Source organism: Hemicordylus capensis, chromosome 5, assembly GCF_027244095.1.
Source record: "Hemicordylus capensis ecotype Gifberg chromosome 5, rHemCap1.1.pri, whole genome shotgun sequence".
In the NCBI taxonomy this organism is placed as follows: Eukaryota; Metazoa; Chordata; class Lepidosauria; order Squamata; family Cordylidae; genus Hemicordylus; species Hemicordylus capensis.
This window is the reverse complement of record NC_069661.1, coordinates 146,143,786-146,164,458: the sequence shown is the minus strand read 5'-3', so window position 1 is coordinate 146,164,458 and position 20,673 is coordinate 146,143,786. Positions and strand designations below refer to the sequence as shown.

The 20,673-nt window shown below is 43.0% G+C and overlaps 2 protein-coding genes across 8 annotated transcripts in view; one reads left to right on the top strand and one right to left on the bottom strand.

Annotated features, from left to right (window-relative positions):
• The window catches only part of CACNA2D1 (calcium voltage-gated channel auxiliary subunit alpha2delta 1), a 642,096-nt gene that overhangs the window by 14,928 nt on the left and 606,495 nt on the right, over positions 1-20,673 (bottom strand). For 4 of the 7 annotated variants that reach the window (XM_053252724.1, XM_053252726.1, XM_053252728.1 and 1 more), the window contains 9 exons: positions 17,925-17,963; positions 17,427-17,498; positions 14,405-14,557; positions 14,260-14,312; positions 10,699-10,754; positions 10,482-10,611; positions 8,265-8,377; positions 5,422-5,504; positions 1,354-1,442 (listed from right to left, as the gene is read on the bottom strand). In XM_053252724.1, the coding sequence (XP_053108699.1) occupies positions 1,354-1,442; positions 5,422-5,504; positions 8,265-8,377; positions 10,482-10,611; positions 10,699-10,754; positions 14,260-14,312; positions 14,405-14,557; positions 17,427-17,498; positions 17,925-17,963 (788 nt within the window). The remainder of the gene's footprint in view (positions 1-1,353; positions 1,443-5,421; positions 5,505-8,264; positions 8,378-10,481; positions 10,612-10,698; positions 10,755-14,259; positions 14,313-14,404; positions 14,558-17,426; positions 17,499-17,924; positions 17,964-20,673) is intronic. The other 3 variants (XM_053252725.1, XM_053252732.1, XM_053252731.1) reach the window with 1 other exon arrangement.
• Positions 10,849-11,600, top strand: LOC128326340 (aminoacyl tRNA synthase complex-interacting multifunctional protein 2-like). The gene has a single exon (XM_053253021.1). It carries the CDS (start codon positions 10,849-10,851, stop codon positions 11,503-11,505), a length of 657 nt encoding a protein of 218 aa, XP_053108996.1. The 3' UTR covers positions 11,506-11,600.

Here is a 20,673-nt window from a genome sequence, read left to right as displayed (position 1 = left end):
TGGAACTGCTAAATGAGCAAAGAGGCATCTTTTAAAAGTGGTGATTCTCTTTCTTTAGCAGGGGGGAGCAACTGGCCCTATCCAACCCCAGCACAGCATCCCTCCAGTGATTGTTGGTGGTGTTTTTCTAATGTTTCTTTTTTAGACTGTGTGCCCTTTGGGGACAGGGAGCCTTTAATTAATTTGTTTATTTCTGTATGTAAACCGCTTTGGGAACTTTGGCTGAAAAGCAACATGTGAATATTCGTCATATTCGTATGGAAGCCTTTTCCGTGCCTCAACCACCAACCCAGTAAAAGGTGAGGAAGAGGAGGAGAGGGCAGTGGGTGAGATGTTGGAACTCTAATAAAATTTCACAACTTCAGGGAACCACCTGACAGTTCCAAATGCTGGAGACTCCCTGATATTATTGCAGAAGTCCCTCCAGAAGTGCCCAACAGAGGGCATGTCAGATCCAACATCTCTTTTGGACATGACATGACACACAGCCCTAGCAAATGTTAAGCCCTGAGATTAAGCCCTAGTACATGTTAATCCCAGGGAACAAGGGTAATACATTTGAATTTTTTTTTTAAACTGATCTCAGTGGTGTTATCCTTATTAACTTCCCAGCATCTAACAGCTTGTCTACAAGGCTCTAATTCAGGGAAGTGAACTCTTTTTAGATTTTCATGGTATTGGTATATAAATATATAATATGTAGACAAATAAGATTTTACCCTATCTAGAAAGCAACAGTCTAGACTCATAGAGGTATTTTTCAGCCCTGCAACTTCAGAACCTTTTAATTGGTGATGTTAAGGACTCAACCCAGAACCTACAATATGATTTTTTGCAGTCATTAAAACAATGGCATTTATGTACAAAATAACTATGTTGCAAAATGGGATGCCAATTTTTATTATAGTATTTTTTTTTATTTTAATTTGCATCTCTAAGCACATCGGCATGTAAGCCAATGGGCCTGTAGATACTGTTTCCCTGCCCATTTGTCCCTGGGAGAGCTTGGAGTGGCTTCCAGCTCCAGCTTTCTTCAATCTGGGGGGAAGGGAATGACAGTAAGTGACCTGGACATTGGATCATTTTCACACACAATCAAATAACCTTCAGAATCTCCAACTAAAGGAGAGACAATACAAGCCCATGTTATCCTAAAACCTTCTTCCCAATATCTTCTCCTGAGAAAACAACAGCTGACCAGGTCCAATATGTCATTTCTTCCTTTTACAAAACAATAAAATAATCTGCATAATATATTTTTCTGGAGTATCCACATAATACTATGATCAGCTAACAAAAATGCTACACTTTGAAGAAACAAAAGAAAACACAAAATTAGAGAAAGTAACTGACCATCCACACCACATGAAAACTTGCAGAAAAATGAAGATAGGAGCTGACATCATGGCAGAGGCACGACTCGTTGTGCATATAGGCTGATCCTATTAATAACGGGCAAAGTAGCAAGTAGAGGAAAGGAAAGAAAACACAGAAAGAAACACACACAAGATGAGAGTTCATGCAATTTGCTGGCAGTTAGCAGAGTTAATGTGGAAGCATCCACCCAAGAGCAAAGAATTTCACAGTGAGAATTGCAAAGTAAACTTAACCAAAATATTACACCATTACAGTTCCAGAACACACAATAACACACCAAATAGCACACCAAGCTAATAAGCAAGACTCTTTGTACTTTCACACACAATAGATCCAGTGTTAGTAGATCATAGAGATAACTTTTCTCTTGATATTTGTGCCAATAGTCTCCAAAACAAGAGGAGAGGAGAGGAGAGCTGGTCTTGTGGTGGCAAGCATGACTTGTCCCCTTAGCTAAGCAGGGTCTGTCCTGGTTGCATTTGAATGGCAGACTACATGTGAGCACTGTAAAATATTCCCCTCAGGGGATGGAGCTGCTCTGGGAAGAGCACCTAGGTTCTAAGTTCTCTCTCTGGCATCTGCAAGACAGGGCTGAGAGAGATTGCTTCCTTAAACTTTGGAGAAGCCGCTGCCAGTCTGTGAAGACAATACTGAGCTAGATAGATCAATATACCATAGACTTGGTATATGGCAGCTTCCTATGTTCCTATGTACAGTTAACACATTTTCTTAGATGCATAGAATCCCTCTTACTGTTAAATTTCATGCTCCACTGTTCCCTTTGTGGTGCACATTGTTTTAAAATAAAATGAATGTATTCATGCACATTTCTTACATTTAAAAATATGTTTTAGGTTTATATCTTCTCTGCTACCCTTCCTCCCAGAATCCCAGGTCTTGTCCAAAGGGAAAGAATTGCATCTTTGTCCTTTGGATAAGTGGGGAAACTCTGAGATAACACATATGGGAACAGGAAGTGTAAGTAATTTCCTTCATTTCTTAAAATTACTCCTGGAGTCTTAAGAAATGAAGCAGTTAAGATTATAAAAGAGTGAATGTGTGTGAATACCAGCCCTTCTACAGGTCTGAGGCAAGGTGTGAAGGAGGATCTTCCATCTGCCCTAGTAAATAAATGCATAGTCTTAAGGAAACCTGCCACAAACTATATTCTCCCAACTGCATTCATTGTTTCTATTTTAGCCTCACCTGGCCAAATTCCTAAACTGCTTTTCCATCTTCTTGGCCAAATTCCTAAACTGCTTTTCCACAAAGCAGACTGGAGATTCAGCTGAGGAAAGGGGAATGTTGAAAACCAAATTTTGAGAACATCTTTCTGATAATCTCCTCTCATTAACAGATTAGTGAAAATGTACATAAGAACCTTGTTATTCATGGGGGTTCCATTCCTTAGTGTTGAGGGGAGGCGTCAGATAGTGAATTGGCAAATAATGGGGCATTCAACTCTATGTAAATTGTGGGGTTAGGTTCTCGTACTGCCCCAAATCACCCCCCAAATGACAAAATGGGCCAAATAAATGGGCTTATTACTGTGCTTCACTTTGCAACTCCACTGCTGTACAGGAGTCCAAGGATGCCCTCCACGAGCAAAACACACACCAAAAACCGCTTTTAAAAAAAAGAGGCATAAAAGGGCTCCCAAACTCAAAATGGCAACCAGAAATGACCTCTGAGGTCATTTCCAGATACAGATACACAGGTTTAATCCTTTTTTTTGGCTGATTTTTTTTCCACGTATAACATTGTCGGGTATCTATTACCTGACTGAGGATACGTGAACCCACAGATGGTGAGCTCAAGATTAACAAGGTTCTCCTTGTTAATGAAGAGATTAAACAGTGAGAAGAACAGAAAGTTTTGAGATGCAGCTGTGGAGAGAGACAACATGACCTTTTTGTGTTTATTTTTGAGAAACTAGTTCTTTATTGAATGTTGAAGAACAAGACAACTCCTATATTTGAAGAACAAGACAACTCCTTTGCACGGCTTCAGCTGGTGCGCCAGCTGCGTCCCTTTCTCAAGAAGGCAGATCTGGCCACGGTTACCCACGCCTTAGTCACGTCACGGCTGGATTACTGTAACGCGCTCTACGTGGGGCTGCCCTTGAAGAATATCTGGAAACTGCAGCTAGTGCAAAACGCAGCAGCGAGGGTTTTATCTGGAGCTGCCCATTGGGAACATATCACCCCCATTTTGAAAGAGCTGCACTGGCTGCCGGTTCGTTTCCAGGTCCAATTCAAGGTGCTGGTTTTGACCTTTAAAGCCCTAAACGGTTTAGGCCCGGGGTATTTGAGGGACTGCCTGCTCCCAAGGGTTGCTGCCCGCTTGACAAGGACATCTGAGGGGGCCCTGCTCCGGGTGCCAACAATGAGGGAGGCCCGGCTGTCGTGCACTCGGGACAGGGCCTTCTCTGTTGCTGCCCCCAGACTCTGGAATGCTCTCCCAGTGGCCATTCGTTCCTCGGACTCCATCACAGCTTTTTAAAAGCTTTTAAAGACTTGGCGTTTTACCCAGGCTTTTACATGATCGTTTTCTACTGCGGCTTCTCTGTGTTTTTATTTGTTGTATTTGTTGTATTGTTTTTATGCCTGTTTTTATATGTTTTTCTACTTTTAACATGATGTTTTTATTGTCTTTTTATTGTATGTTTTTAACTTTTGTAAACCGCCTTGGGGTTATCTTTTTAATGAAAGGCGGTATATAAATGCAAAAATAGATAAATAAATAAAATTAAATTCAAGCTTTAAAAGCTGTTCAGCTGATTAAAGCAGTTAGAAATTTATTGACGGCTTATAGAACAGTAACTGTTGGCAGTTCAATCCAAACATAATGGTGACTGGTCACTCAGTGAAAAGACCTGCATGCATCACCTGCTATTTCATTTTGTTTTTCCGTGATTATTATGTCTTGACGATTGTCATCTTTTTAGTTAAAAAACCCTGTGAAATCTTGGGATAAACTGACTGTGAATTTTTTAAAATATAAATAAAAAGTCTGGACCTCTTTGGTACAGGAGCAGCTGGGTCCGCTTGCCAGTTGTCCCGACACAGAGAATAAATCATGTTCTGGGGGAATCCATGTAATGATCAAACTCTGGAAACCTCAACTGTGTGAACACAGTTGGGTAACTGAGATAACCTAATGTATAGTTGTGGGAGCTGTCTTGTTATCAATATATGTATTGTTTTAAAGTGATATATTAATATAGCAGGATATACATTTTGCATCCACTTTTTTGTAGATTTCTTACTTGCCGCCCTTTCCCCCACTACTGAAACAACAACAGAGTAAAGCCTGTGTGTGGTGTGTACATGCATACTGCACATTTGGTTCAAAATGATTTTGCTGGATCAAGGCAAATGTATACTGACAAAGCTCCATGGCCTGGCCAAGTTCATGACACTGGTGCAGTATGATAACAAGTGCTTGTGTGTCATAGTGCTGGTGTGCCCATCATCTTCTTTCAAATGTAGTTGCTAATGAAACAGCACAGATGACTAGGTCATTATAAACAGAACTGAAAAGTTGTAAAGGGCCAATTATATCACACTGTCAAGATTGTCTATAGTAATATGCCACATGAATTAACTCATCGGAGTCAGTCTCTAGATCACAACATGCTGCAAGCAGGGAAATTTGGAATAAGGCAACTACCTGCAGGACAAAAAGAAAGGTCACAATGCTCGGAAGGCAATTTTGCAAAGACGCCAATGACAAGAAGCATGAAGGATGGTTGTTTTGCCACCATCATACAGAGTACCAGCACAGACTACCAGCACAGACTACCCTGCTTTTATTTTATTTTTTAATTGGAATCATGTGTGAAAGCACAGCAATTATAACAAAGGCAACTCAGAAAAAGCAGCTGTTAATTTTATGTTAATTGTGGAAACACTTGAAATAGAGTGACTATGGTTCAGAGTATACAGTATGTTTAAGGAAAGATAGGTGAAAACTGTTCCAAATATCTACAGTTTCCATTGCTAGACAAGTACTACTTTCTATATGTCAGAAAATTAAACTTACAGCAACATCATCATCAAAGCAGTTTTCAGGTCCTTTTCTGTATCTGGGTTGCTGAACCATTTCACAAGGGTTAGGGCCTTCATCTAAACTTTGGTTAAGGAACACAGATGGCAATTTTCACATTTACTTATTGCTATTCTTAAAATACACAGATAATCAAAACCTTGTAAATAAGAATGAGGATGAAGGCCCCATTCGCATGGAATGGGAGAAAGGAGCTTGAGGCTGACTTTTGTGTACGTCCAAATTTTTGAAACCCTGGTCCTGTCAGAAAAATGACCTGAAGTTTCCCTTCCCAAACTCCAGTTTGGAACCTTGAGCTGTAGTGAGTTTTGCTCCTCCTACCTGAGGTTTGTAGCCACCAGCATTGCATCTGAATGTCAGACTGGAGACTGTGTTGGCTATAACCAGAGTTGAGGGAGGAAGCTGTCCTTAATGGCTGCCAGTATATTTCGAGACAACATAATTGGCTGTTGGGGCTGTCCTTCAGGCCATAAGGAAGCCAGCACAGCCCCTCCTCTCTGCAGTCCCTCTGACTGCAGCTCAGTTCCTGTCTGTTTTGTCTAAATGCAGACAGATAAATGAATGCGGGGGTAGGGGGAGGCACAGAACTGTGGGTACACTGGACCCTTGGTTCTGCATTATGTGCTAATGAGGTGAGTGTGAGGAACTCCAGGGCTTAAACCAGAACTTAGGTCTGTGGTCAGTATCTTGCCTAGTGAGCCACTGTGGAGTGTAACAAAGCCACTTCAAGCACAGAAGGAAATAGAGGTGTATAACATCAGCCCCTCTGATTGATGAAGTACGAAGCATCAAGAGCTGTTTCTGTTTGCTGCACATCAGGTTCACCTTCCAGCTCAGCCATGGATCCAACGGAAGATGACCGATACACTTGTTTGCTGCTTACCTATACCAGAGTTCTGTGTATTTTTGATTTCTAAATTCACATGATGTTTGCACAGAAATTAAATTCAGAATAAAAATTTCAAATGAAATCTTAGCTTACGTTTATATATGACCCATCCAAAAACAGCAAAGGGTAGTTCAAAAGAAAACACAAAAACTATTTAAAATAATGACATAAAACATAAATAAAACAATTTGAACTATTAACATAAAACTCATTTAAAAACCATTAAAAAGTCAAGCTGAAAAGACTGGTCTTTATAGCTCTCTTGAAGGCCTCCAGGACTGATAACCTTTCCTACCCACAGGGAGCACATTCTACAACCTAGGGGCAAGTACTGAGAAGGCCTGATCCCTAGTTGCCACTGGATGAATTGATGGCACCTGATGACTGATCTCTCCTGAGGATCTTAATGAGCAGTGGGGATCTTGCAGAGAAAGACGCTTTCTCAGGTAACCCAGGCCTAAGCCGTTCAGGGCTCTCATGTTAAAAATCAGCACTTTATATTTTACCTGGAAACATACTGGCAGCCATTGCAACCATTTAAGGACAGGCATGATAGTGTCTCTCTGGGCTACCCCAGAGACCAAACTGGTTGCCGCATTTTTGACTAACTAAATGAGCCCCTGGTGGCGCAGTGGTAAAACTGCCGCCCTGTAACCAGAAGGTTACAAGTTCAATCCTGACCAGGGGCTCAAGGTTGACTCAGCCTTCCATCCTTCCGAGGTCGGTAAAATGAGTACCCAGAATGTTGGGGGCAATATGCTAAATCATTGTAAACCGCTTAGAGAGCTCTGGCTATAAGGCGGTATGTAAGTAAGTGCTATTGCTATTGCTATTGCTATTGCTAACTGAAATTTCCAGACTACATACAATACACAGAATGCATTGCAATAGTCCAGCCTAAGTTTCTAACAATAAAGACTGACATTTTTTGTTTCAAAAAAATGAGGGCTATGCCTAGAGAAATTTCCAAAGTTGGCCAAAGGTTGTAGGAGAGCAAAATTTCCAGTGGGAGTAGTGCTTCAGTATACTGAATAGTGTCCCCATCTACAATGCAAAAAAACTGAAAATATAACAAACCGAGAAAAATAAGCAAAACATAAGCAGAATTTGCATGATTCACAACTGTTGCAATCTCTGAGTTACTTTGGTATAGAATTTTGATAGAGTGAGTGAGTGTTTTAGAGCAGAGTACACAAGGCCGCCTAGACCATCTTTAGAAATAGTAGTGTAAGATGTGAAGACAGAGGAGATTAGTACCTTTTAAATGCTGCTGTTGCTTTTTTGTTTTACTGACATTGCTCTGCTTTGAAATTTTATTTATTACAGTTCTGCTTTATTTTGTTTTTGTTCTTCTAATATTTTTATCTTTGTTTCACACTGCTATGCTATCATTCACAAACAGCAATATATCCATACAATAAATAAATTATTGGGGGGGGGGACATATAGTCATATGCTCTGTTTGTACAGCAATTTACCCAAAGAGGTGGTGCATGAACACTGCTAATTGGGCAGAGGCACATTTTTAACATGGTGATTCTCTTTATTTAGCAGGGTGAGAGCCCAACACAGTACCTCCAGTGACTGTTGCTGGTGTATGCCTTATGTGTCTTTTAAGACTACGAGCCCTTTAGGGCCAGGGATATTTATTATTTCTCTATGTAAACCATTTTGGAAACTTTTGTTGAAAAGTGGTATATAAATATTGGTGGTGGTGGTGCACTCATCTCACAAGTGATGTTATATGAGTGTTGGAGAGAGAAAGGCATCTAAGCTGCACTTCATACAAAGACTATCACTGGCCTACAAAGACTATTGCTAGCCTAGATATACAGATATGGGCCAAGTGGGGGGATTGGAATTTGGGGAAGGGATACAGGCCTTTCAAATTTTATTATTTCATAAGCAAACACAAAACTTCAAAGGATACCAGGCTTTTCTGCTTGCATCAGTGGCTTTGTATCACAGTGGGAGCACATCTGCTTGGTGTCACTGATTATGAATACTAAATTTGTATTTGAAATCTTCTCTGCATGAAAAAGTCTGAGAACAAAAGCATAACAGAGTAGAAGCATTTAATGCTTAGATAAAAGAAACATGCAGGTAATCTTCCATGGGTATTTTTGAGCACAAACTAATAAACTTGCTCATTAAAATTCCAAAGCTTTAATGCAACTTCTGTCTGAAGTACTACAACTGGTATGATTTGCACAGAGATCTCCCATCCTCAACAGGCAGTGAACAGGTGTATCTGCACAGCGTGCTTTCACCTGGCCAAATGTAACCGTTTTCTCCTAATGACTCCACGTGATAATGATTGTAAAACACACCTTATATACCATTACTGAAGTATATATAAATCATAGCACTGTAGGCTAATATGCATTCATATGTATCCATATATACAGCAGTTAAGTACTTTGATGACAGAATAAATGTTCATTTCCCAGTAATTACTTGTCTGTCATTACTGATCTGTTCCTGTTATATTTGTTAGGGATGTGCGAAACGTTTCAGGTACAGAACGATCTGTACCTGAAACAGTGAATTTCGGGTGATTCGGATCTGAACCGAATCACCCACGAAGAGCCCCGAATAATTTTGGATCCAAAACGAATCACCCCTGTTTCGGATCTGAAATATTCGGATGTTTCGGCCCTCCATTTTGTGGCCAATAGATCCCCCTCCATTTTGAGCAATGACGTCTATTTGAATTTCCCGCCTTTTTGCCTCCCATTGACTTCAATGCAAAAAGGTCTGATGTGACGTCTGCTCAAATTTCGGATCCCAGGGGCAAAATAGTGGGGTGGGGTGGTATTGCCTAAAGGGTGGAGGTTACCACCCCAATTGCAGAGGGATTGGGCAAAGGACTGATTTTGGGTGAATTTCTGAAGTTTTAGTGTCTTTGGGGCAGATCGGGAGCATAATGTGGGATCTGGGCCAAAAGAGTGGGGTGGGGTGGTAGTGCCTAATGGGTGGAGGCTACCACCCCAATTGCAGAGTGATTGGGCAGAGGGCTGATTTTTGGTGAATTTCTGAGGTTTACGCGTCTTTAAGGTTTCCCCCCATCAGGTATAATGGAGGGTGTATCGCTTCACGTCGGGGGGAAAGGGGTGGCCTAGAGCGGTGTGGGGTTGGTGGTAGTGCCGGGTAGGGGCAAGGAAGCTACCTGAATTTTTTCAAAGGATTTGGGCAGAGGGCTGATTTTTGGTTAATTGTTGAAGTTTACGCGTCTTTAAGGTTTTTCCTCATAAGTTATAATATAATGGAGCTTTCAGCAGCCCCATAAGTGCACTTGTGGGGTGCTGAGGTGGCCCAGAGCGAGTAGTGGTGTAGTGTACATAGGGTGCCAACCACCCCCATGGGGTTGCTAACCCATGGGGTACAGGGTTCTGTTGTTTCAGAGGTTTTCTGAGTGTGGATTCTATGATAGCAACTGAGATTTTCAATGAGACACCATGAATCCACTCTAATTTGCTATCATAGAATCCACACTCAGAATACCTCAGAAACAACAGAACCCTGTACCCCATGGGTTAGAAGCCCATGGGGGTGGTTGGCACCCTATGTGCACTACACCACCACTTGCTCTGGGCCACCTCAGCACCCCCCAAGTGCACTTATGGGGCTGCTGAAAGCTCCATTATATTATAACTTCTGAGGAAAAACCTTAAAAATGCGTAAACTTCAGAAATTCACCAAAAATCAGCCCTCTGCCCAATCACTCTGCAATTGGGGTGGTAGCCTCCACCCATTAGGCACTACCACCCCACCCCACTCTTTTGGCCCAGATCCCACGTTGTGCCCCCGATCTGCCCCAAAGACACTAAAACTTCAAAAATTCACCAAAAATCAGCCCTTTGCCCAATCCCCCTGAAATTTGGGTGGTAGTCTCCACCCATTGGGCACTACCACCCCACCCCACCCCACTATTTTGCCCCTGGGACCCATTTTTTAATCCGAATTGATTCAGATTCGGATTCATTCGGATCCAAATCAAATCGGGTGATTCGGATGGCCCATATTCAGATACAAAACAGAACAGGGGTGTTTCGGTTCAGATCTGAATTGAAACACCAAAAATCCAAATTGCACACCCCTAATATTTGTAAGAAATCTGAAAGCATAAGAGACACTTTAAGCCTACCTAGAACAGTTTATACAGTCTAGGATGCCACTAAATGATTTCTCATCATTTTCAAAAAAATATTGGGTTTGTACTTTAATGCAGCTCTGTTTTGATAGGATGCCATTGAAGTCTTCATCCTCCACTTCAGCTAGGAGAAAGAGAATATTTTCAGCTTGATGAGAAGCTACAAATGCAAATGCAAGGTAAGCTCCCGTACAGCGGATTCTTCTCTTACCTGCACTAAGAAAACGTGGAAATGTCAGGCCCAAAAACAGCTGTTGCAAGATAGACCTGGGTACACAAATAATTGCACCGGGACATAATTATAGAAAGATCATGTTAGTTAAAGCTACCATAGCAATGAAAAATATGTATTTGTAATACAATGCTAACTGTGTGTCTTGTGCTATCACATACTCAGCACATGAAACTATGCCTGAAGGATATTGTAATCAATGCCAACCCCGCTCTGCCTCCGCTCTCACTGCTAGTACTCCATAGCCTGCTTTGTGAGAGGTACAAAATACTGTCGGCTGTGCATACACACTCATCTGTGAAAAGTGTGCCGGAAAACCTCCTGAAATGCTTTGGTGAGCAGACGAAGAAGCAATCGCGACACGAATATCAGTTGGGCTTTACGCTCATCTGGAAAGATGTGCCCAAACCCCAGATTAAGTTCAGCATTCAAACCATGTGTCCCATCAAACGAGAAGGGAACATTGCTCGATTCTTGTTCTCCTTGCTGGGTCAGAAGCACAGTGCCGTCACAGCAACTCTAATAGACAGTTGGGTAGACACTGCAATCTTCCAGCTGAAAGAAGGGAGTAACAAAGAGAAGGCAGCCATGCTGCGGTCCATGAATGCAGCCCTTGGCAAGTCATCCTGGCTGGTGGGGAGTGAACTGACGGTTGCCAACATCGTAGCCTGGTGTGCGCTGCAGCAGACAGGAAGTGCCAACACTGTCCCCGCCCACGTACAGAAGTGGCTCAAGTCTTGTGAGAATCTGGCACCCTTTAACTCGGCTCTCAAGTTACTGAAGTAAATGCATGTTTTCTAAAAGGGAGAACCTCAGATATTTTCTACATATCACTTTGCAACTGGGAGCCTAGGATATAATGTTGTGTGAATGAAGTTTTAAAAACGGAGAGCTGAGCAAGAGAATCAGCTCTTGTGTGAGAACCAGGATCTAGGTCAAATGGTTTTTGGATTAATGGGTGAGACATTGACTCATGTATTAATTACACTTTTGGCCAGAGCTCCAGAGCTTTCTGAGCTACCTCTCCCTCCCACCCATCAAATCACTTGTCAGAATGCCAAAGAACCATTTTACAGACATTCTGTCTTACCATCATAAGGGATCATTCAAGGGCACCCACTATCCTGATCAGAAGCACGCTTACCCCTGGACTTCTGGGCTGAAGTCCAGGGCCTCCACAACCCCTGGGGTCCCCCCAATCCTCTTTAGTCCCAGTTGGTGTGGTTGTCGAACTGCTAGCCCATGCTGTGCCAGGCAGCCAAGTGCGACCTATGCTTTAGAGACAGAGTGGGGAAAGAAATATGTAGGATGGGAATATGCTAAGTTGTATGCTAATGCATATTTGCATAAATCTACCTGTTTTATATTCTTACATTCTTGTGAGTTCAGTTGCTGTTTGTGCCCTCAAGAAACCATGTGTTAAAAATACTGCGTGTGTCATGGTGTGAGTGTGTGTGTGTGTGTGTGTGTGTGTGTGTGTATAGGGGGATAATGCTGAACTTCACCTCTGGTCCTTTTCACAGAATGAAACAGATTCTCTCCCCTGTCCTCTACTTCTGATAAGTAGTGTAATTAGTTTCCAGACCCAATTCAAAGTGCTTGTTCCAACCTGAAAATCATTTGTGGCTTGAGAACAGGGTACCTAAAGGACCACCTTCTCCAGCTGTTCACCTATCAAGACCTTCTTCAAAGGCTTTTCCCCACCTCCCACCAATATCTGAAGTGTATTTGGGTTGCGTCAGAGGAAGAGGGCCTTCTCAGTGGAAGTTCTGAGCCCAGGAAGGCTTGCCATGCCTCTTTTTCCTTTTGGCCTTCCACCACCAGGAAGAAGCCTTCATTTCAAAACAGATTTTTATCCTATGGGCCTCTCCGTTCCTCCTGGTTATACTGAATTGCAGATCATTCTTAACTGTTGCACCAATCTCTGGTTTTACATTTTTGCTTACAGTGTTTTATTACTATTTTGCTGTTTTAATTGGTTGTGGACTTTGTAAGTTTCCTTGAGCATTTTAATGGAAAATGCAATATTTTAAATAAATAAATAAAATACATTGTAGGAAGTGTCTTGTCTATATGGGGAGGAGTGTGGCATGTCTGAAGGCTCTTGCTCTTCCTAGCACCCAATGACACCAGTTCCTTGTTTCTAAAGTTCTCACTGTAGCTCCATAACATTCTGTCACATTTAACAATAATATACTACTTAACAGAAGTGACCAATATGTAACTGAACATAACATGTCAGCTAGTCATTCCTTTTGCACTCTTTGATTTCTCCAGTCCCACAAAGTACGGTCGACTACAAAGGCCACAATCAACATGGGTAAGAACTACTCTCTGTGTATGTTCCTAGACAGGATCAAATGTATGACTTTCAAGAACTGGCATGGGATACAGAAATTGGCCATGGTATTTTAGTGATCAGTTTTTTTAAAAAATGTGGCTAAATGCCTACAGGTAGCAGGATTAGAAAATATAGGTTTGCATTTTATATATATGCTGGTGCTTCCAACTTTAAACCTAGACACTAGTTACTGTCTTTGTGGCAATATAGTAGGAATAGTTTTTAATTTCTCCCTTGATTTTGAGATTCTGAATTACTTTGTTACTGTAGTGGCAAATGCACCAGCAATCCACGCTTTTGCTGTTTTTGATGTTTGGACACTCTTCAAACAGCTGTGCACATGCTTTTTGCAATTACCTCAGTTCCTTCTGCTCATTCCTGTCTTTTTTTCCATGCAGGTTACTGATGGAAAATTAAAACACACAGCACAAAAGGATTGCATCAAGATTCCTTTCTATGCTGTGTTGATCAAGGGGCTTGCACACATTAAGAACCTAAACAGAAAGGAGGAGGAGGAGGAGGAAGAAGAAGAAAACGAGCTAAAGGAACTGAATGCTGTGGAAAACTGCACATGCACCAATTCAAAATTATGTTTTAGAAACTCTCCATCCTAAATTGGAAGAAAAGCAGAATGGAACATGAGGCAGAGCAAGTACATGGAACAATAATGGAAAGGGGAAAATCTACTCATCCCTAAAACAGAATAGTTTTCCGGTTTCTGATTCTTGGTGTTGCCATTCTGTATTTAGACCCATCAAATCTAACAGATTCACTACCAAATTGCATCTCTTACCTGCCAACTCCTCGCCTAGATTCTGATACATTTCAAGAAAATTCTGGTTTTGGTTTCAGTTAAATTAAGTTTTCTTATTTAGATTATTGTCCAGTGCAGAAGTTCATTGTAATTGCAGAAATCAAGAGTCTTAATTTAGGTTACAGCAAAGATACCTCAAATACTGTCAGCAACATTGGGGAGATAATTTTTGTATTGTTGTGACATAATTTAATAGTTGCAGATGAAGAAAGAGACAGATTCTTATCTCATAAATCATCGTGCAGAATAAACCTGAACAGGAAGAACACACCCACACACACATTCTTAGTCTCAGGGTGGGGGGATTCATGCAGCATAAAGGACACGGTCAGGATCTTCATACTATCAAATGTATATTAAAACTTAATTGAAAAGTTTAACTTACCAAGCAGCTGCAGAGGCCCACCACCCTAGGTGTAAAATATCTGCTATTGTAGGCTATAAAAGAAAAAGAATGAGTGTTGTGTTACAAGAATCTCTAAACTCATTTTGAGCTAGCACTGACTGGGGAATGGCAAAAGGATACTGACCACATATACAGAGCGGAGTCCAGCTCCTTGCTTTGGTTCTTCTTCTGGATCACACACAGATTGATAGTCATAAGACTTATTAAAGGCATACAATGACATATTAATGAGATTTCTCATAAGGCCTGGGTCAAGCTCACCGAAGAATTTTCCAATCTAATACAGAAAGATAAGATTAATCAAAATTCCTCTGAATGTTTGAATTGAGACCACTACTCTTGGGGGGGGGGTGTTAATTAATAAACAATAAAATAGACCAGGGGTGTACAACTTCAGCCATCCAGCTGTTGTTGGACTACAAATCCCATCATCCCAGTTAGGGATGATGGCAGTTGTCTAAGAACAGCTAGAGGGCCAAAGTAGTGCAGTCCCACAACAAGCAATTCTTTACAAGGAAGTATCTGGGGATTTTTGGAAATTTGGCCCGTTTGGGGACTAAGGTGCTACTGATACTCATCAGTACAATACTAAGGTGCTACTGATACTTTATCATAGCACAATAATAACTTATTGCAAATATCAGGTTCATCGCATAAGAACAGCCCTGCTCGATCAGGTACAAGGTCCATCTAGTCCAGCATCCTGTTTCACACAGTGGCCCTCAGATGCCACTAGAGTCCCACTCAGTAGGAAAGCAATGAAAAACAGCTTCTGTAGTTGATCAAAGACATTGGAAGCCTGAACCTACAAAATTGTAAAGTGCTCCTTCTGACTACCAAGCAAGTTAACTTCTTTCCAGGGTTCTACTTGTTTTTAACATAGGGCCGACCACGTTTTTCTTCTGTTTATTTTCAATCCAGGTTCCAAATGTGTACATAGCATGTCATCTAAGCAATCTGTTAAGAGTAAGGACTTCCATAAGGCTTTTATGCGTGGAAAGATGGAGATCGAGTGTTTGCTATACATGGGCCCTATTGCAGGTGGTACTTCTTGATGAGCAAGATGGAGATCTCTTTTGACTGCTCAAGTAACATAGGGCAGATGATGGTAGGAACATAGGAAGCTGCCTTATACTGTCAGACAATTGGTCCATCTAGCTGAGTACTGTCTACGCAGACTGGCAGTGGCTTCTCCAAGGTTGCAGGCAGGAGTCTCTCTCAGCCCTATCTTCGAGATGCTGCCAGGGAGGGAACTTGGAACCTTCTGCATGCAGGCAGGCATGCAGGTGCTCTTCCCGGAGTGGCCCTATCCCCTAAGGGGAATACCTGACAGTGCTCACACATGTAGTCTCCCATTCAAATGCAAACCAGAGTGCAGCCTGCCTAGTAAAGGGGACAATTCATGCTTGCTACCACAAGACCAGTTCCCCTCCTTCTGGCTAGCTGTCCAACCACTGTGGCAGGGACTGATCATATCAAGCCATGCTGGTTGCTGTGGACATGGTGTGCTGCTCTTCTGATCTTTCTGCATTACTCTGTGATATCCACAGCAGTGGGGTCCCAGTAATGCCTGGTCCACAGCCCAGTTCTTCAGACTGCTCAGGTTGTCCTCACTACATCTTCCACGGACTCCAAATATAGGTAGCCTGGGTGAAGGTGGGTTCTGGGTCACTGGCCGGCAATGCAGTGGCATATCGGGGGAAACGGCGCCCAGGGCAAGCTCCCTGAAATGGCACCCCGGCCCCCCCCGGCCCCCACATACCTGTGAGGGTGTGGCGGCGCCCCCCAGGCGACAAATCGCCAGCGGTGGCGGCGATTCGGCGGCGGCATGCAGTGGCGGGTCGCCCGAGTGTGGCGGCAGGTCGCCTGCCGAGTGTGGTGGCGGGCGTGCGGCAGCGATTTGGCGCTGGCGTACGGCGGCAGGTCGCCCGCGGTGCCTGGTGGCTGTCGTGGCGGCGATGCTGTAGCGCGGCCCAAGTGGTGGCGGCGGAGTTGGGAAGCGACGCCGGGCCAGGAGGCAGGCTCGGCATTGCTCTGCGGCCTGCACTCCGTCCTCGGTGGGCGATCCGCCGCCGCCGCTCAGGCCGCGCTACAGCATCGCCACCACGCCAGCCACCAGCCACCGCCACACTCAGCGGGCCGCGGGCGACCCGCCGCATGCCAGCGCCAAATCGCCGCCGCACGCCCGCCACCACACTCGGCGGGTGATCCGGGGGGGTGGGGGGAAGCCACTTTTTGGCACATGCCCCCCCCGCCCCCCTATCATTATGCCCCTGCGGCAATGATATTCCTTATACAGTCATGAAATGGTAGGGGGGTGGCACTGCAAGGGAGCTTCACCAGGAGTGGGATCAAGGCAATGCTGGTTTCTGTGCCTTCCAGCCCTTGTTTTGCTTGCATGCATTCAGTGCCTCAAGACAATGCTCTCAACATCCTACTGCAGTGGAAAGATCATGCCCAAAATATGATAAACCACTTCCATGACCAGTTCAACTCAAGTTAATTTTAATCAAAAATAGCAAGATGTATAGGTACAAGGGTTGTGTGGATAATTTGTTTATATAATCAGGTTCTGAACCTCCATAACATAAGAGAACATTGGGAAAGACTTCGCTCAAGTATTCAGACCTGTATTTTCCAGGTTTATATTTGGCAACATGTGCCTAAGTGAGAAATGAGGTATCAGTTGTGAGATGGCATGACCGCTTATATATGTACCACAGGAATGCCACCATGTTGCTGAGTATCACCCTAACTGGAACTCTAACCACTATTTCATAGCATTTGTACATGTGATACCTACAGTAAGACAAGCGCTCTATATTCTTTACCGCAACCCTGTGAAGGCTGAGTCACTTCTATTACAGTATTCCCATTCTGCAGATGGGGCGATGATTGAGAGATAATGGCTCGTGTAAATTCACCTATACGTGAAGTTTGATTCTGTTTTCAGGATTATCCTCATGGCAGATATAATGCGTGTTTGTGCGCTCCAAACCCTTCACTTGGATTTAGTCAGCCTTTACTTACTATGCCAATTTGGCACTAAGAAATGGGAAATCTTATGGGTTGATTTGATCTGTTACTATCAAAGTGTTCTCTGTCTTAAGAAGTTAAGACATCCTATTCTTAAGTCATATACTTACCTCTTGTATATACTCATCACGATTAGACATTAAAAGAAATCCTCCATCATCAAGGATAACACAGTCAACATGCTGTCAAAAAAGGAAGGAGAAGACAGTTGAGAGAATCCACTTAATACAATTTACTTTACACATAGGAACATAATCATGTAATATAATAACTAGGTCTTAATATAGTCTTGGATCCCAGATAGGGATCTGAAGATCTATTATCTTCCTGTATCTTCTGATATAGTCTTTCTACGAATTTTTGAATATTGAACTTTTAGGAAACATTCAAATATGTGAGATTATCAATCCCTGATCAGAAGGGGCTATCATAATGAGTACACAAAATGCTACACATACATTATCTGGTAATCCTTACAACAGGTCTATGAGATAGGTCAGGCAGATGGGAAACTCTGGAAATGTCACAAAAGGAGACTCAAGGACATGCATCACCCACAAAAACAGTTTTCATGTCTGTGTAGGATTTGTTATGAAGTGCATTCTTACCAAGCTGTTCTTTTCACATCCACATAATTCAGTTCCACACTGAAAAACATAAATACAATGTAACTTAAGGAATCTGTCCTTAAATTAAAAAAGAATGAAGATATTTAGAACTAAATTTGAACTAGCATCGCTTTCGTAGTCTAGTCAAATTTTTAAAATGCTAATAAGTATACTGGCAGAAGATTCACTTTTGTGAAAATCCTTATTGCTAACCAAAAAAATCCCCAACTATCCCATAGGGATGTGCAAAAAATTTCGGGCACAGAACGATCTGTGCCCGAAACGAACAATTTCGGGTGATTCGGGGCCGAACCGAATCACCCCCGATGTCCCCCGATATTTTTCGGGCACGAGCCGAATCACCCGAATTTCGGGCATGAAAAATTCGGGTGATTCGGTTCACGGTTGATTTTTGGTGAATTTTTAAAGTTTTAGTGACTTTGGGGCAGTTCGGGGGCATAGCATGGGATCTGGGCAAAAGGAGTGGGGTGGGGTGGTAGTGCCTAATGGGTGCAGGCTACCACCCCAATTTCAGGGGGATTGGGCAAGGGCTGATTTTTGGTAAATTTCTGAAATTTTCATGTCTTTGGGGCAGATTGGGGCATATTGGGGCAGAAAGTGGGGCCTGGGGCAGAATAGTGGGGTGGGGTGGTAGTGCCTCATGGGTGGAGGCTACCACACCAATTTCAGGGGGTTTGGACAAAGGGCTGATTTTTTGAGAATTTTTGAAGTTTTAGTGACTTTGGGGCAGTTTGGGGGCAGAAAGTGGATCTGCCCCAAAATAGTGGGGTGAGGTGGTAGTGCCTCATGGGTGGAGGCTACCACCCCCATTTCATGGGGATTGGGCAGAGGGCTGATTTTTTGAGAATTTTTGAAGTTTGGGTGTCTTTGGGGCAGATTGGGGGCAGAAAGTGGATCTGCCCCAAAGGAGTGGGGTGGGCTGGTAGATAGTGCCTAATGGGTGGAGGCTACCACCCATCCCCAATTTAAGAGTGATTGGGCAGAGGGGGGAATTATGGTGAATTTATTTGTATGAGGTTTGTCTTCATAAGGTGAAGTGTGCTAAATTGATTACTTCCTCATATTCATAGTAAGTGTGAAAAAGTGAAAGTGGGGTCATGAGAGTTGTTTAATTGAAAAATATCTCATTTGCTATGATAGAATGAGAATTCACACCTCAGAAGTTTTTTCTGAGGTGTGAATTCTCATTCTATCATAGCAAATGAGATTTTTTTCAATTAAACAACTCTCATGACCCCACTTTCACTTTTTCACACTTTCCTTTACTATGAATAATATGAGGAAGTAATCAATTTAGCACACTTCACCTTATGAAGACAAACCTCATACAAATAAATTCACCATAATTCACCCCTCTGCCCAATCACTCTTAAATTGGGGATGGGTGGTAGCCTCCACCCATTAGGCACTATCTACCAGCCCACCCCACTCCTTTGGGGCAGATCCACTTTCTGCCCCCAATCTGCCCCAAAGACACCCAAACTTCAAAAATTCTCAAAAAATCAGCCCTCTGCCCAATCCCCCTGAAATGGGGGTGGTAGCCTCCACCCATGAGGCACTACCACCCCACCCCCACTATTTTGGGGCAGATCCACTTTCTGCCCCCAAACTGCCCCAAAGTCACTAAAACTTCAAAAATTCTCAAAAAATCAGCCCTTTGTCCAAACCCCCTGAAATTGGGGTGGTAGCCTCCACCCATGAGGCACTACCACCCCACCCCACTATTCTGCCCCAGGCCCCACTTTCTGCCCCAATATGCCCCAATCTGCCCCAAAGACATGAAATTTTCAGAAATTTACCAAAAATCAGCCCTTGGCCCAATCCCCCTGAAATTAGGGTGGTAGCCTGCACCCATTAGGCACTACCACCCCACCCCACTCCTTTTGCCCAGATCCCATGCTATGCCCCCGAACTGCCCCAAAGTCACTAAAACTTTAAAAATTCACCAAAAATCAGGATTTTGCCCAATCCCCCCAAAATTGGGGTGGTAGACTCTACCCATTGGGCACTACCACCCCACCCCAAAATTTTGCCCCTGGGCCCCTTTTTACCCCCCAAATCGATTCAGATTCGGATTCGGATTAAATCCGAATCCGAACCGAATCAAGGGTGATTCGGGTGACCCAGATTCGGGCACAAAACAGAACAGGGGTGATTCGGTTCGGGTCCGAGCCGAATCACCCAAAATCCCGAATTGCACACCCCTACTATCCCAGAGATGCAGTCCTTTCCTGCGTGTTACCTACTATTGTATTATATGCAAACCATATTTGCTAGCATTCATTTTCAATGTAAGTTACTGACCATATGCAAGGGGCAGGGGAAGGGTTTCCCGGAGTCACCTATGGAGGATGGAAATGTGCTGTATTGTCTTTGTGTGTGATCCTTGTGACTTATAGGTATCATATGCAGTTATTAATTCTTCAAGACAGCAAGAACGTTGACCCACAGAGGATGGAAAAATCCCTGAGTAGCTGCATATGGCTTTACACTGTCACGCCAATATTTACACCACTGCTGTATTTATCAGAGCAAGGTCTGTTCCAGTGGATATTTTTGAACAAACCTGAGACAAAACAATGCAATTTGCACATTTCTGTGTGTTCATTCTCTCTCTCCCTCCCTCCCTCTGAGTATTTGCCATATTATTATGCAGATTTGAATAAATATTTCCAGCTAACTAGTGAGCTGCAGATTAAGGGTAAACAAAATTCTCCCGGATGTAATG